This window comes from Acomys minous (genome assembly GCF_964271855.1).
Source record: "Acomys minous genome assembly, chromosome: 8".
In the NCBI taxonomy this organism is placed as follows: Eukaryota; Metazoa; Chordata; class Mammalia; order Rodentia; family Muridae; genus Acomys; species Acomys minous.
In genome coordinates, this window is record NC_140489.1 from 80,791,805 (window position 1) to 80,809,463 (window position 17,659).

The 17,659-nt window shown below is 39.6% G+C and overlaps 1 protein-coding gene across 3 annotated transcripts in view; it reads right to left on the reverse strand.

Annotated features, from left to right (window-relative positions):
• Positions 1–17,659, reverse strand: part of COG5 (component of oligomeric golgi complex 5) — a 300,644-nt gene that overhangs the window by 40,819 nt on the left and 242,166 nt on the right. For all 3 annotated transcript variants that reach the window (XM_084791836.1, XM_084791834.1, XM_084791835.1), the window contains 2 exons: positions 12,080–12,190; positions 11,235–11,297 (listed from right to left, as the gene is read on the reverse strand). In XM_084791836.1, coding sequence (XP_084647962.1) covers positions 11,235–11,297; positions 12,080–12,190 — 174 coding nt within the window. The remainder of the gene's footprint in view (positions 1–11,234; positions 11,298–12,079; positions 12,191–17,659) is intronic.

The following is a 17,659-nucleotide window of genomic DNA, read 5'->3' on the forward strand; positions in this document are numbered from 1 at the left end:
CACAACAAATCTACCTGCCTTGTATTTCTGATGTTGTTTACAGCCTAAGCTAATGCAGAGCTGCAATCTTAAGTTGTATCCTCTTCCAATGCCCTGACCCATAACAGTGCATGTGAACCATTTGCCGAAAGCAGCAAATACAGAAGAAGCTGGAAGCAACTTCCTAAAAGCCCCTATTACGGTCAAAGCAACCATTTATGATTACTGGTTGATAAACAGTGAGGTTTTTTGCTTGGGTCAGGTGGAGCCAGTTACTTAATCCCTTGAGAACCCTGTTAAAGATTTCTGTAAAGTACCCCATTCCTTCCCCATGTGATGCTTTCTACGCTGTTCAGTAAATACAGATGGGAGCTCTTTGTCATAGAGAGATATACATCCCTAACACACATAGAGAAGACACAAAGACAGACAGACAGACAAAACTGACAGATACATATAGGGCAGACACACGCACACACACACACACACGGACAAAGAGATTCACAAGACGGACAGACTTACATAATGAACAGACAGGACAGACAATACAAGAAGCATGAAGTAGAAAACATGAACTCCCCCTCGAGTTCTTTCCTTAATGTGACAAATCTCTAATGTGGGAAATCTGCAGAGTCCTCTACGATTTAAATCTAGATTCTGCATGTGAGGAACTGCATATGGCAACTGGGAGATACATGCATGAGGATCAGGAAGTCAAAGTCATCTTACGGAGCAAGTGTGAGGCCACCCTGGGCTGAATGACCCCTCTGTCAGAAAAAGATGAATTGACAGAGTGGTGTTCAATCTCCATGCTCTTGTACAGTTTTCTAGTTTATTTTTACATTCGTCTTCAGTTTTACTCTATTATTATCTGATAAAGTTAAAGTCAAGAAAAATTCATGGATTAGTTTCAGTTAGTTAAGACTTGCTTGTTGTGCCCTAACATGTAGGATTTTTTATAGAAGTTTCCATTGTTACCAAGAAGAATGTAAATTCTGTAGTTGCTGGATAAATATTCTATAGATTTCTGTTAAGGCCATTTGATCTAAAGTACAATTTAGTTATAATGTTTCTTTGTTGATTTCTATTTCTTGATGACCTGTCTACTAATGAAAGATTATTGTATCTGGACCAATTATTTAACTTTTATGTCCGTGTGTGTGTGTGTGTGTGTGTGTGTGTGTGTGTGTGTGTGTGATATGTGTTTTTTATTTGTGTTATGAAGTTGAAAGTCCCAAGCTTTGGTACATATGTATTTACAATTGTTATATCTTTTCAAGGAACTTTTCTTTATTAATGTGTTCTAATCTTTTCTTACTAATTTTAACTTGAAGTCAAAATATATTAGATATTAGATACAAATATTAGAGCCACTGTGCCCAGCTTGCTTTTGGCTTACGTGATATAATGATTGCCATGCTTTTATTTTTTAGTTTGTGTGTGTCTTTTACAGGGAAGAGTGTTTCTGGGAGACAAATTATAGTAATGTCATCTTGAGGCACAATCTTGTGTATCCCAGACTGGCTTTGAACTCCCTATGTAGCTGAAAATGACCTCAGACTTCTGCCTACACCTCCCAAGTGCTAGGTGTATGTAGTTTTTTGGTGTGGTAGGGATTGATCCCTATAGCACAGAAAAGGAGTAATAAAACTGGGATCAACCAGACTCCTACAGTGTGAGAAGGGAATTATGGGAAGGAGCCTGGGAGGTAGGGAATATCTAATCATACATTTAAAATCAGCACTAATCTCCATTTGACTCATAAGCCCCATTTATGTGGAATAAACTAAATATGTCTTGTTGATACTATTTAAAGAAGTGATCTACTAAGTATAATCTCAGAACTTGGGAGATGACAGCAAGAGGACCAGCAGCTGCAGGCTATCTTGGATACATAGAAAAGTCAAAGGCAACCGAGATACACAAGACTTGTGTCTTATGGGGAAAATAAGTGAGCTAAATCTGGGCAGGGTAGTGTATAATTTATAATCCCAGACTCAGGAAGATGAGGCCAAAGAACTAGGATCTTTTGGGTTACAAAGCCAGATCTGTTTTGAGAACACCAAGGCAGGGATGGAGCTCAAGTCATAAGGGGAACATTTGACAAGCATGAATGAAGGACTGTGTCTACACTCCAGTAGCAGGGGTTAAGGAAGGAAGGAAGGAAGGAAGGAAGGAAGGAAGGAAGGAAGGAAGGACCGAACGAACGAGGGAGGGAGGTGGGGAGGGAGAGAGGTGAGGAAGGAGCGAAGGAGTGACAGAGGGAAGGATGGAGGGAGGAAGGAGGTGAAGAGGGAGGGAGGTGGGGAGGGAGGGAAGGAGGGACAGAGGGAAGCAGGGAAGGAGGAAGGAAGGAAAGAAGGAAGGATGGAAGGAAGGAGATGGGGAGGGAGGGAGGTGAGGAAGGAGGGACAGAGGGAGGAAGGAAGGATGGAAGGAAGGAGATGGGGAGGGAGGGAGGTGAGGAAGGAGGGAAGGAGGGACAGAGGGAGGAAGGAAGGAGGGAAGGAAGGAAGGAAAGAAGGAAGGAGGAAGGGAGGGAGGGAGGGAGGTGGGAAGGAAGGGAGGGGGACAGGGAGGGAGGGGGAAAGAGGGAAAGGAAAAGGAAAAAGAGCTGTGATGTGACCAGCTGCAGATATAATAGTGTACAATCTAAATATGACCAAATTAATTTCCCTAATATAGCAAAACCATCAATACTCCCAGAAGAAATATGTAAAATTTATGTGTTTATACAATATCCAAAAAGTTGAGGATATATTCAAAATTAATGTAAATTATAAAAACCTACATTTTGTTGTTGTTGTTGTTTGTTTGTTTGTTTTTCAAGGTAAGGTTTCTCTCTGTGTAGCCCTGGCTGTCTGTCCTGTTGTTTTGTAGATTAGGCTGGCCTCGAACTCACAGAGATCCGCCTGCCTCTGCCTCCCAAGTGCATCCAGCCAAACCTTGACAATTTTATCAAGCCTCAAGGAAACAGACCCCAATCCTGAAATGACCTAGACGCCGGAATTATGAGGAAAGAGCCCCAGTGAGATAGAGACAAAATGGAGTTTCATCAATTAGTAAAGCTTCAAAACCTAAGTAAGTAGAAATTTTAAACAAAAAACTTGTGGTATCTGAACCTTAAAACAACTGGACAGCTTCAACAGAAAAGATCTATAGTAGAGGAGAAGAGTCAATGACTCAACAGTGTATTCAACAGAAATCCATCTAGAGAAGAGAAAAAGAGCAACTAAACACCAACCAGACTTGGGAAGAGGGTGGAGAAGAGGGGACTTGCTAACCACAGTCCCCTGAGAAGAGAGAGGCTGAGGTCAATTCTATTTAGAGGAGAGCCCCCCCAGCCTCCAAATCATGAAAAGCAGACATTTATAGGCTTGGGAGGATCAGCCACCCAAGTAGAATAATTCTAAAGAGAAATCTGCCTGGGTATATCAAAACCAAACCCCTGGAAATCAAAGATCCAGAGAAAAGCTTGAAAGCGGTGTTGTGTTAGGAGGAGTCATAAGCGGAATCCATGGTAAAGACATCCCACTAGAAAGCAGAGAGGACAGCAAACAATGCAACAGTGTATTTAAACAGCTAAAAGAAAACAAATCCCTAATTTTAGTAAAAATTCCTCAAGACTGAAACTACAATAAAACTATTTCTGGGAGGAAGAAAGGGAAGTTTGTTGCTCTAAGATTCACACATCTGTCCCAGCAGATTTCAAATCAACTGCAGATTTCTCCTAGGCAGCCTACAGCAGCTGCTGCAGGTGCTCTTCAAAATCTGTATCCTAGAGGTTTCCAAAGCTGCTAGCCCCAAGTGTGAAATAGATGTCCCCTGCCTGTCCTTGTATCATCATTCCAATGGCCATCATTCCAGCTTCCCTGCTCTCTAACAGTGACGGGCCAATTTCAGCAAGAAGCAGCCAATGAAGAGATTATATGGCTTCTTAAGAAACAACAAAAAAATCAGAGTAGGGGTTCGATGTTTACTACTTGTATTGTCCTTCATTAGTGCAATAGTTTGAGCAGGCCTCCTGGACCCCAATCCACCCGTCAAGATGTTCTTCTTGTAGGTTTCTAGGATCCTCTGGGTCCTTTTATTTCCCCATCTCCTATATTTCTCTTACCTAGAGTCTCAGTAGGATGTCCTCACATCTATCCCAATCTCCTGGTAAGTGAGGACTTTTGTGGGACGTGCCTTTTGGGCTAGTTACTGACTCTAACATGAACTCTGGTGCCCCATATTTGACCACCTCCCCTTGGTGGGAGGCCTGATGGCACTCAAAGAAAGAATAAACAGGCTACCAAGATGAGACTTGATAGCCAATGACCATATAGTGGGGGAGGAGGTGCCCCCTGGTCTTAGACCTAGGGGAGGGAAATAGGGTGAAAGTGGGAGGGAGGAATGGAAGGATACATGTGATGAGATAAGAATTGAGTTGTAATCTGAATAAATTAATAAAATTAAAATAAAAAAAGACAACAAAAAAGGCTGAAATGGGGAGAAAGGCTAACTGAGGAACCTATTAACATATCAAAGCTGACACTGGCCCCCAGGTTCTCCCATCATCCTTCAGTCTCTGCACATGATAGGGTCCTCCTCTTGGCATACTGGGTGTGGGTGGGGGGAGGTATCCTAAAATTCTCCAGCCCCTAACTGGGCTGGGCCTTTCCTCTCCCCAGCTTCTCTCATCCCTATATAACCTAGCCATTTTGGTCTCTTGGCCTCTTTGCCTTTTGGCTCCTGGCTCTCCCCTTTTTTCTTCTACTTACAAGGCCCAGCTCCTGGCCAGACTCTTCTAGATGCCTCTGGCTATTTCTCCTTCATATTTACAATAAAATTTCTCCTCCACCATAAAAAAGAAAAAAAAATGATAAAGTAGAATAAAACTGATATGAAAAAATGGAAGTTTTCAAGAACAAATGTACAGTATAATTAAATGTAAAAATATTGCTCATTAAAACATTTTTAGTTTTAAAAGGATATGCTTTAAAAACAAAAATATGTATAGTATTGCCTTAAGAGATTTATAATAAATAAAGATAAAATTGTGTTTCAATAATTACAATAATTTTAAGGTTTCTCTTTTATTCTTTTTGGCTTTGCTGGGGATGGAACCCCAGCTTGCACATGCTAGACAACCACTCTCAGAACCACACCCTCTCCCCAACTTTCTATAATTTTATGACATAATAAAATAGTAATTCTAATATTTAGAAAATACATATATGACCAGGTATGGTGGCACACGCCTTTAATCCCAGCACTCGGGAGGCAGGAGCAGGTGGATCAATGTGAGTTTGAGGCCAGCCTGGTCCACAAAGTGAGTCCAGGACAGCCAAGGATATTACACAGAAAAACTCAGGAAAAAAAAAAAGGAAGAAGAAGAAAAGAAAAGAAAATACATATGTAATAATACAGAGAGAATTCATTAAGGAATTACACCACAGGGTGTAACTGAAGCTTCAGTGAAATAACAGAACTTCAAAAACAAATAAACAAGAAGACAGAAAGGAGGAGAGGGAAAAGAAAAACAAATACTAAACAATGAACCTAAATAAAACCTAGGCAATAATTATACTGCTGATGAACTAAATATTCCTTCCATAAAAGGCCAAGATTACTAGCATAGACAAAAAAAGACAAGACTCAGCTCTGTACTGTCTGTAAGAGATGTACTTCAAACATACAGAGGTGTTCAATGTAAATTTATAGGAAACACATCATGCAAACATTAGCACACAGAGTCTAGATTAAATTACTGTTAGCTAACAGAGATTGCAGAGCAATAAGCAAAAGACGGCTATTTTGTCACAGTAAAAGTGTCAGCATGGCATGTACTCACTTATATGTGGATATTAGCCATAAAGTACAGGATAACCATGCTACATCCACAGACCCAAAGGAGCTAAGTAAAAAGGAGAGTCCAAGGGAGGATGCTTGAATCTCACTCAGAAGAGGAAATAAAACAGACATGTGAAGTAGATGGAAGGAGGGAACAGGGTGGGGATCAGGCATGGGGAGAGCAGGGGTGGGGGTTAGGCTGGGCATCTCTGGGAACAGGGAGGTCCCCAGGAGTCTATAGGGATGACCTTAGGCGAGACTCCTAGTAGTACGGGGGGGGGGGGGGGGCAATATGGAGCCTGAAGTGGCCATACCCTGTAGCTAGGTGGGGCTTCCAGTTGAGTTAGGGGGACATCAATCCACTCACAAAACCTTCAACTCAAAATTTGTCCTGACTACAAGAAGTATTGGAATAAAGATGGAGCAGAGATTGAGAGAATGGAAAACTAATGACTGGCCCAACTTGAGACCCACCTCATGGGAGACAGCCAAGCGCTGACACTATTGATGATACTCTGCTATGCTTGCAGACAGGAGCCTGGCATAGATATCTTCTAAGAGGCTCCATCCAGGAGATAATGGAAACAGATGCAGAGACTCATAACCAAATAAGTTGAGATCAGGGAGTCTTGAGCAAGAGTGGGTAGAAGGATTGATAGAGCTAAAGGGGTGGTCAAGGAAACTACAAGACTACAGAATCAGCTAACCTAGGCCCATGGAGGCTCACAGAGACTGAACCACCAACCAAAGAGCATGCATGGGCTGGATCTAGGCTCCTACATATATGTAGCAGATGTGCAGCTTGGTCTTCATGTGGGTCCCCTAACAACTGGAGCGGGAGGGGGTGGGGGGTGTTTCGAGTCTGTCTTTCTCTCTGTTGCCAGCCTTTGGATCCCTTTCCTCTAGCAGTGGGAGAGGATGCTTAGTCTTGCTGTGATTGATACGCCAGGGTGGGTTGGCACCCTTCTCTGTGGGGAAGTGGGGGGGGGGGGGAATCAGGGGAAAAGGATGTGAGAATGGGGCTGGGAAGAGAAAAGGGAAGTGTCTGCTATTAGGTGTAAAGTGATCAAATAAATAAATTCATGAAAAAAGGAATAATGATAAGTACATTCATAACAGCTTTTTAACAATACAGTTGTCAAGACTTTCAAAATTAAAGACACAAGAATCGATGGAATTAAAAAAAGAAAGAAGCAAATTATACACTTCTAAGATTTTTACTCTATTTCAGCAAGTGATAGAACAAACACATACATTATTAGTAGATATGGAATCTTAACACTTGTTATTAATCTGACTAGTGATATGATAGTACAATCAACAGCAAATTATAAATCATTATTGTGGACACAGTTAATTTATAACTAAACCACATTCCAAACTAGAAAGACCACAGGCAAGTGCATCCACTCCACATCCAAAATACAAATATAAATAGACAAGTCAGAAAATAAGACTAATTAAATTTCTAAGAACAAGCAGCACCAAAAGCTTGTTTGCTGACAGCAGTTGAGTTAGAAATTAGTGAGATACATATAATGACAGAAACCCTAGAAATGGGAAGAGGGGAGGAAAAAAATCACAAAATAAAATTTCAAAATACTTGAAGCAGAATAAAGATAAAAGTACAAATGAACAAAATTGTGGTGCTTCAAAAGAAGTTGTACAAGTTTAGATGTTTAATTTGGCTGCTACAAAGTTTAAAATAAACAAAAGCTGAAAAACAGAACAAGTCCAAGATAGAAAGTTGAAGGCTTGCGAGACAGCTGTGCTGGTAAAGCACACAGGGTGAGGACGTGAGTTTGGACCTCCAGTGACCATGGAAGTGCTGCTTGGTAGGGGAGCACATGTCTGTTCCTCCAGTGACCATGGAAAAATCTGCTTGGTAGGGGAGCACATGTGTCTGTTCCCCCAGCACAAGGGTAGACGGACAGGGTCCAGGACAGGCGGATGTCTGGCTTCACTGACCAAGCTAGTCTAGCTAATGGATAAGCTCCAGGTTCAGTGAGAGATGCTGTCTTTAAAAATAAGGTGGAGGGACTGGAGAGATGGCTCAGTGGTTAAGAATACCGGCTGCTGTTCCAGAGGACCTAGGTTTTATTCCCAGCACCCACATGGCAGCTCACACCCGTCCATAACTCCAATTGGAGGGGATCTGACACCCTTTTTTGGGCTTCATGGACAGTGCATTGGTTTTTTGTTCTTTAAAAGATAACAAAATTTATAAAACCCTAAAAATTAACATGAAAAAATACAATATAAAATGGAAGAGAGACTCACTAAGAGTTCTACAATATTAAAAACAAGTAAGTGACTCTTAGGCAAATTATGCTGACAAACTAGATGATTTAGATGAACAGACAAGTACTTGGCAAGTCACTGAATCAAAACTCATTCCAAGGTAAATAAATAAACTAAATGATCATTTATATATTAAGCAGCTAAATCTGTAGCCATAAACCTTCCTACAAAGAAAAGTACATCTCAGATGGTATTAATAATAAAACCTATTGTTGGAGGGAAAAGACACAACATAAAAGCCTTCAAACTCATTTACTAAGATCAGTATTACATTGACAAAAGAATAAAGAGGTGATGAACATTATATACCAATATCTTTTTGGATAGAGACATAAACACTCTTAACAAAAATCAAGTAAACCAAACTCAAGGATACAAAACAAGATTAATACATCAAGGGGCTGGAGAGATGGCTGCTCTTCCAAAGGTCCTGAGTTTAATTCTTAGTAACCACATGGTAGCTCACAACCATCTATAATGAGATCTGGTGCCATCTCGTGGCATGCAGGCATACATGCAGGCAAAACACTGTATATCATAAATGTATAAATCTTTAAAAAATTTTTTTAAAAGAGCAATATATCAAGACAAGAGGGTTTTACATGAGATTTGGGGTAAATTACTGTAATGTAGTTTATCAATAAAATAGAGGGATAAAATTGCACTATCACTTCAATTGTTAAAGAAAAGAACTATCTAATGCAACAATAGCACTAATAATTTTGTTTCAGGAAATTAGGAATAGAGAATTTGTTTAATTTGGCAAAGGTCATCTACGAAAAGCTATAAACTAGCAATATTACATTATGAACCTTGTAGTTACTAGTCTACTACACGTAAAATAATAAAATATGAGTAATTTATTTCAGGTCATGAGCTTGTTCGTGGGGCTCCTTATCAATTCTATTCAGTACACGATTAGTGATCAGAGCCAGAGAGACTGGATATGGATAAACAGCACGGTTAACAAGAAGGAAAAAACAAAACTGTCAGTTTAAAAAACTAATAGAAACCTCATAGCTTGGTGAGGCTTCTACTTAGAACAGTGAGAAATGGGGAGATCAGAAAGCATTTTGGGGAATGCCATCACATCAAAGACAGACATGGATAAATAATTACCAAAGGAAACAAAAGGAGATCATTTTACATTCCATATGTTTTCTACAAACCAGCAAAGTCTGTTATACATTTTAAGAGATTTTTTCCTAAAATAGCCATGATTTTAAAAATATCAGAGCCTCAACAATCTGGACTATTCCCGTAGAGAACATCAAACCCACACAATAGAAGGACGTGAAGCCCGGCCTCATGTAACTGTGGCAACACGTCATTATCTGCAACGAGACAAACTCACCAAATCAGACCAGAAGAACTGTGCCAAAGTGATTAAATGCCATGTATCCCCATGGCTCTTAGAGTGCAACAGCTCTGTGTTTATCACAAAATGTTAGCTAGCTCCCACAAGAAGATAAGAGGCCACGTGGAGCACAGAAACAATGACCATCTGTTCCCTGCTACCATCCAACAATTGCAGAACTTTCAGATTGGTCACACTGGTCCAATTTTACAGTATGATAATCAATAATATTGAAAACTTTTTCTAAAAACAGTTCTTTCACTATGGCCGCTTCCATAATGTTTAGTAATGAGACGAGAGCTCTAGGAGAAAGGAGGGCAAACAAATATGCAAGTGTCCCCTCTCATCCTCAACACAACAGATCTCTGCACACACGAGCACTTGTCACTGCACTACTGCATGGCCAGAGGCACAGAACCTGCAGACAGTACTGGGTTTCCAAATCTCCCATTCATTTAAGATTGGTAACATGTTCTCCTATGTTTTCTTTCTTTCTTCAGTTCCATCTGTCCTGCTGTTTTATTTGTAGACCTTCCTCTCCCCATCATCTTTTTAACTCTATCTGTATGACCTAAATCCAATCTAACAGTTAGCATTTGTTACAGCACATGGGTGTACTCTTTTATAAATCTGGTAACTAAGGCAACGAGAGTGGATTAATTTGACCAAGAGTATAGCTGGTTAGACAACTGAGATGTGATGCATAGGTTGCTTGGTTTCAGAATCTCTGTTAACAGGGCATCAATTAGTACAATTGTACAGCAGGTACAAGTCTTCTGGGCCAGAAAAATCTATCATTTATCAGGCTTATAACACTGAGAACTTTTTTGTTTCTAATACAAAATGGGCACAATACTATGTAACTTGAAGACTGTTGTGCTATTTAAGCATATGCCTGTGTGTGTGGCAAATAGTGGTAGAAAATGAAGGATAGCTATTACTGCTATAAATGTTTAAAGAGTTTTCTAGTAAGTACTTAAGCCTCTGAATTTCACACAAAAATTAATGTAAAAGTTGGGCATGGTGGTAGACATACCTGTAGTCGCAACACAGGAAGGCAAAGGCAGGCAGAGCTCAGTGAGTTCAAAACCAGCCTTATCTACAGAGTGATTTCTAGACCAGCCAGAGTTAAGTGGTGAGACACTATCTCAAAATAAAAACAAACAAACCCCCACTGAGTATTTGAAAAGAGGTATATTTCTCTTAGTATACGTTAAAATGAGACTATACCCTAATTTTGTACTTTCCTACATGTGTATTTTGAAGTAGGATTTCTAAACCTTGGCATTCTCAACATTTGGTACTGGATCTAGCTTATGGGGTGACTGTCTTTTACATTACACACTGCTTAGTTCATGACCTCCATTCACTAGATGCCTACAGCATCCTGCCTTGAGTTATGACAAGACCAAATGTCTCCAATATTGTTAAACACCACTTAGGGTCAAGTCAGTTGGTAGAGCACCACTGCTTCAGGATGCTATTAGGATCTACCAAGAGATACAGGAAACAATACAGAAGCTCTTGCCTCTGCATAGGCAATTGTTTTAAGTCAAACACAATTTATAGAGTACAAAAGAGCCCATTTTTAAATTATAGAAAATATAAACACATATGTATCTCTTCTCCAGATAATTAACAATGAGTGACTTTGGGCATATATAGATCACTCTGACTTATTCTGAAAATAATTTTCTACTTAGCCAAAAACCTTCAAAACCACTTTGATACATATACAAAGCCAAAGATTAAATCTGCTTACCTTTAGGGCTGACATTATAGTTTGCTCAGCTGCTGCTGAGAATGAGCTCTGACTGGCAACCACCTACAACAGAGTTTCAATGCAGTTAGATTATGTTTAAGTCATTTATTTTTGTAGACACTAATTTTAACTATAATATGACAAGACTTCCCAGACGATAACTAAAATATTGGCATTGCTTTGTAGTAATAATATCACATACCTGCTTTAAAATTTAATTTACTGAAAGCTCCTTTTGTGTATAAACAAACACATTTCACAGTGGAAGCATTAGGAATTCAATTTTACTGGTAAGATAAAGGTCAGAAGAGTACCACATTTACTGGTTTCTTTAAAGACACTCACTTTTCTTTAGGCTGACTATTGTTATCACAAATATTTAAAATACAAAGGTCAGATTATGTTTCTGCAAATCAATATAAATATCAATAAAGACAGGCTAACCAGAACCATATTAATGGCTTCTGATGCATTAGAGAAATGAAATGTACACCCTTAAATGTTTCTTATCATTTTATTTTTCTGAAAGCTACCTGCTAATGTATCTTTCATTTAATATATGGAAATACATATTTTAGAAGTCCAAACTGATAAAAACAACTTCAAAATTTATCAAAAATATAATATAGCACATGCAGATTCATGTTAAAGACCACATTTTGATTTTGTTTTCTCTCTTTTGTTTGTTAGTTGAATAGGTCCTGCTGCATAGCTCAAGCTGGCCTAACTCCCAATGCTTCTGTGTTAGCCTCCCCAGTGCTGTGCACCACCAAACTTGTCTTAGAGGTTCAGCGTCCTTCAGGCCTTTTGAGTATTTGTCATTGTAAAGTAAAGATAAAGGTTACCTTTGTTACTGATTGGTGCAACTTAAACAGGGAATTCACCACTCCCACATTTCTTTTCTGTCCTTCAGTGAGAGGCCCAATCACCTGGCTTGCATCTCCTTGAGTAGAGAGCTGCAAAAATTCAACATACAAAGACATCACTAAGACGACAGCTTGCATCAGCCATCCGTCCAAGAAAAAGAAAAAGATTGTTAAATGGGAATATTCAGGTCACATTAACTAAAGCTTTGGGCTTCAGGCACAAGAAAACTCCATAGACAAACACCTCAATGTGTAACTCCAATTAGTCTTCCTGAGACCATCTCTTTTAATACTTCACAGCTGATGGGCCCTTGAGCCATGAACGTCCCAAATGCCCCCACGTGCCCTGTCATCTGATACATCATCATAGTGACCTAAATAAGACTGGCAACCATAAACAGGCTTTGCTAAACTCAAACATTCAAATAAGTAATAATTTTAAAAGCAAGGAAAGACAGGAAAAAAGCCTTGTATATATTCCACAGCCATCTTGACACTCCAAGAGAATGAATGGTGAAAAGAGGTAGTCACTAGCTATCTTATTTTTCATTGTCTTTTTAAAAGAAACTGCTCATGGTTGCAGTATGTGTGTACAAGCAATAAGAAGTAATATTAAGGAACTTCCCTTTCCTCATCTTTACTTCTAAGTACATGGTTTTAGGAGAAAGGACATGGACTACGTTATTAAATTTATCTATATTAGTTATAATTTAGGTTTAGGAAAAAACCAGTGCGTCAGCCATTCTCATGAAGATCCGACTACAGCCTAATTCTCTATAACATTATTATCCAAAGGCAGACCTGACGAGGATGCAGCATAGCTCACTTCATAGCTGACCCAGACCTCAAGCAGATAGAACACTGGCTTTTTAGGAGACAGAGCTAAGAGCATCTTTCTGCTGCTCAGTAACTTAAATGAACCGTAAGAAAAAGAACTACTACATTGTCTTTCTCCTTTTTGATACTCATAAATATGTATTCTCAAAATTAAATTCAACCTCTATTACTTCAATAGAAATTTGAAATAAGATACAATTTCAAAAAGCTTTAACAAGATTTTTTGAGACAGGGTTTCTCTGTGTGAACAATGTTAATTTTTATAACAAGCAATAACACTACATTTTCAAAGCTGTCACCCATCATACTGGTTATGAAGTCAACCTAAGACCTCTTGACACCAAGTTAAAGAATTCAATTTATTTTTTATTTTCAGCAAAGGGCAGATTTCTAACTTGAAATCGAGTTATGTTCTAAAACAGTCAATATGTGGTTAAGTATGTGGAGTGAAAAAGCAATCTCTTTTCCTACAGTAACTATGTCAAAAACCAATCAGCACCCAGAAAAGCCCGCAAGTCCAGTGTACACAACACTTGGAGACCTAACCAAATCTGCAGAAGCAGCCGTGCAGAGGGGCTGAGTGAGGCGCAGGTCAGACAGGAACCTAGGAAGACATGTGGAGAGTAGAATGGCAACAGCAAACTTGGCGGTAGCAGCACATGCTAAATGTTAATCTCACTGTGATGGGCATTTAAAGTTACAAGTTTCAAGGCACAATGGTACATGCTTGTAGTCATAGTTTCAAAGGATGCTGAAGGAAGGCCGTGAGTTCAAGGCCAGCAAAACTTATTTAAAAAAAAAAAAGTCTGACCTACAACTATACAATGTTAAAATACAATCTCTTTTTGTACTTTCACAGTGATTTTGAAATCTAAAGGGATGGGAAAGATATGCAATTTTGCTCAGTTTAGTTGTTTGATGTTTAATGGGGAGAAAAACTTACAGCTAAAAGTAAAACTCCTCTCATTACTGAGAGTGGTCCTTTTGTGAAGTTCTGTAACTGGAGGAGCCCACACCCACTAGGGAGCTATACAGAACAGTACAGAATTAAAACACTGACCGAGGTCTGGAGAAAATGAATGCTCAAAACTGCTCTTGGGAGTATAAAATACAGTGGCCACTTTGGGAATATTCCAGTAGTTTCTTAAAAGTAATACAAATTTAACTCTGTACCCTAGGAATTAAGCTCCTAGTGTACACAAGAGAAATTACAATGCATATTCACTCACATGTTTGCACATGATCAAATGTTCAAAGGAACAGCATTTATAGAATAGTCTAAAGTTAAAACAATCAAATGTCAACCAACATATAAGGCGGGTATGCACACAATCAGCATGACTTGGCCATTAACATGAAACTAAGCTCTAACACATGGTCTATAAAGAAGGAATCTTGGACACGTTGTAATGAAAGGAGCTAGTCATAACAGGTCATCTAACGCATGTTGTATTTATATGAGGTATCCACAGGAACGAAAGATTACTGGTTGCACTGAAGTGAGGGACAAAGGGCACAGCACTTATGACAGGGTGACCCTGAGTGTGAATGTACTGAAAACCACTAAGCTGGGCGCTGGAATGACTGAGTCAGATGCCCTAGAGTCTATCTTTTAAAGTGCTGCTAGTTTTTGTTTTGTTTCAGGAAGGGTGGAAGAATTCCAGATTCTGGACTTTCTAGGTCACCTGACTGATGGTGCTGACAAGTTCAACACAGCCACAAAGCTGTGTGAAGAAAATGCAGTATGGGAGCGAAATAAAGATAGCACATCTATATGAAAGGCAAGGAGAAAACTAAAAAGCACTGACATCACATGAGTTTGGAGAAAGGAACCTGGGCCTACCCCACACCCTGGCCCCACTGTGGAGTGTGACATACACTATCTCACTCAGCTGGAGGTCCCCTGCCTCTCACCAGCACTGCTCTGCCAACTCTGCTTTAGGGAGATAATCAAGAACTCGGGGAAAATAGTCAGGGAACACCATGTGGCTTGCCACTACACATACCTAGTTTGTTAAACATGGACCCATTTGTTTGTCTTCTCTCCTTTCTGCTCCCTCACACATATACATGGATAATCCGTTTTCTGAATCACACATACATTATGGCTGGTAACCTGCTTTCTGAATCACACATATATGATGGCTCTTTACTCCAAAATCTATTAGAGTATATCTTTCCTAAGATGGGAAATTCTTAGAAAACTATAGTTCTGTTATGAACTTTGAAAATTTACATTGATAAAGGCAGGTATGGTGGCCACCTTTGATCCCAGCACTTGGGAGGCAGAAGCAGGCAGATCTCTCTGTGAGTTCGAGGCCAGCCTGGTCTACATAGCGAGTCCAGGACAGCCAAGGCTACACAGAGAAACCCTGTCTTGAAAAAGAAAACAAAACCAAAAAGAAATTTGACATGGATAATATGCTTTATTTGGGATCCATTGAACCTACAAGGGGTTCTGGTTCCTTTTAACGGGAAGTGGGATTAGAGGTGAAGACCAAGGCATTAGGCGCTCTGATTGCCCCTGACCTCTGTATTTATTCTCCATTATTGAAATAGAGAAGTTTTTGATTCCTAGGACCTTCATATCTCCGACTCAGACCTCACGCTCCAGTGTAACTTTTCACCTTTTCCCGTGGTTACCTATTTTATCTTACTGTTGCAGTCGAGCACCTCATTCTAGAAGCTGGTCTTAGGCACCATACTCCCAGACTGTTACTTTCTAGGTTTTCTGTTGCTCTGACAGCAATAATATGGATTTTTAGGGACGGCTTCACTCTATCACCTGTCACTCAATATTAATGGTATCACTGACCCTCTTTTTTTATTTCTACACTCTCTGGCTAAGAGTCCATAAAGTGATGACACCACTATACCTGGCTTCAAATTGGTCCTGGAAAGTCTATTAACTTCATAGATAAGGGGGATCGGAGTTCAGGATAAAAGGATTCATGCAGAAGAAAATGCCATTCATGGCTAAGCCACAGCCACACCTGAAGCAAAAAGGTAAAGTAATTTCATAGGCCACACTCTAAATCTAAGACTATTAAACTAAGGTGGGTACTATGAGGCTCAAATATTTTATACTGGTATAGATTATTGTATATTTGATGCAAATTTAAGGTTAGTTTGTGTTGGGGATGGCCTATATGGCCAACGTTCAGCCATCTTGTCAGAACCTAGGTTCCTATTTCTCCAGAAGTCTGCCATTCACCAGAAACCAGCGGACCTTGTTGTAGGTCGGCAGTTAGACACCTGTTGTGGTTTATTGTGGGGGCTGGTCACTCTAGACCCCCAAGCTACTCCTTTTCCCGTGAGACTACTGATAAGATCAGATTAAAGGCCAGCTGCCTGCGAGCAGCAGTTCTGGGAGCTTTTTCCTGACTAACCAGATCCTTCACGACTTTCCTGGAATTTCTCTCCTGCAATTATAGCAGCTGTAAAGGTAGATACCTACTACTGCTGGAGCATTCCAGAGTTAGGTATCCATAGCAACCCTTGCTTACGCAAATACCCATGCCTCTGTGCTTATATAAACTCTGTGAATTTTTTCATTAAACAGGGTTTGATCAGAATGCAGACTTACCCCCTTCTTCGTGTCGAACCTCGGCGGGCCGGGGCAAGTTTGCTTATTTGTGTGTGTGTGTTCAACTCTTATATAAGGTATTGTGCCTATGCAACTCATTTAAGAAATGCTATGTGAAACGCTAGCCCTTTTGAAAACTGCTGTTACAAACTAGGATAATCAAAAAATGCAAGCTAGTACTCAGAAATTCAAACTTGCAATCATGTTTAGTTATTCAGAGAAATAAGCTGTATTTACCTTTCTATAGATGTTTTTAAAGTTAATCAGGTAGTAAATAACTATAAACAAGCAATGTTTGCCTATTCAGATATAATACAGTTAGTCTTCAAAAACCTAAGCTTAAACTGCTTAGGATTTAAGAAAATGTTTTTAGTAGGTATTTTCAGGTCTAAGTAGATTTTTGTAAAAATGATTTAAGCATAGAACTCTGAACTCACAAAGACAGGATGGATAGTAGAGTACTTTCTCCGAAGTTGCCGAATAGAAATGGACTGGACATTGTGAATGTAATTCTTACATGATAGTTTTCATAATTGTCCTTGCTATTTATAGTTTATTAATGTAAGAAAAAGAATTTTACTGGACTAAAAGGTGGAGAAGTTGGAGGATGTTTTTGTGCACTGTATATTCAGATGTTGATTTCTGTGCCTCAAGATTTTTGGTTACAGTCTGGACATGGGCATTGTCAAAACTATTGAAGAATCTCCTGCATCAATGTTCTGTAAAAATGTTCCCCAATTATCTCTGATTAATAAAAAGCTGAAGTGCCTATAGCTGGACAAGAGAGGACAGAAGGAGGGACTTTTGTTCCTAGTCTGTGTCTCACGCAGGAGAGAGGAAGGAAGAGGAAGAAGTTACCATGAGGAGCAGTTTGCCAAGAGAAGAGAAAGTTACGGCAGAATGCCAAGGAAAGAATGAAATGACAAATAAAAAGACATTGGGGTTGGGAGGTAACCAGACTAGCACAACTGGGTTAAAACAGATGCCTATCTGCCCAGTTACAGAGCTTAAGGCTTGCTGAATAAATTTAATATTTTGTGTGTGTGTGTGTGTGTGTGTGTGTGTGTGTGTGTGTGTGTGTGTGAGAGAGAGAGAGAGAGAGAGAGAGAGAGAGAGAGAGAGAGAGAGAGAGAGAG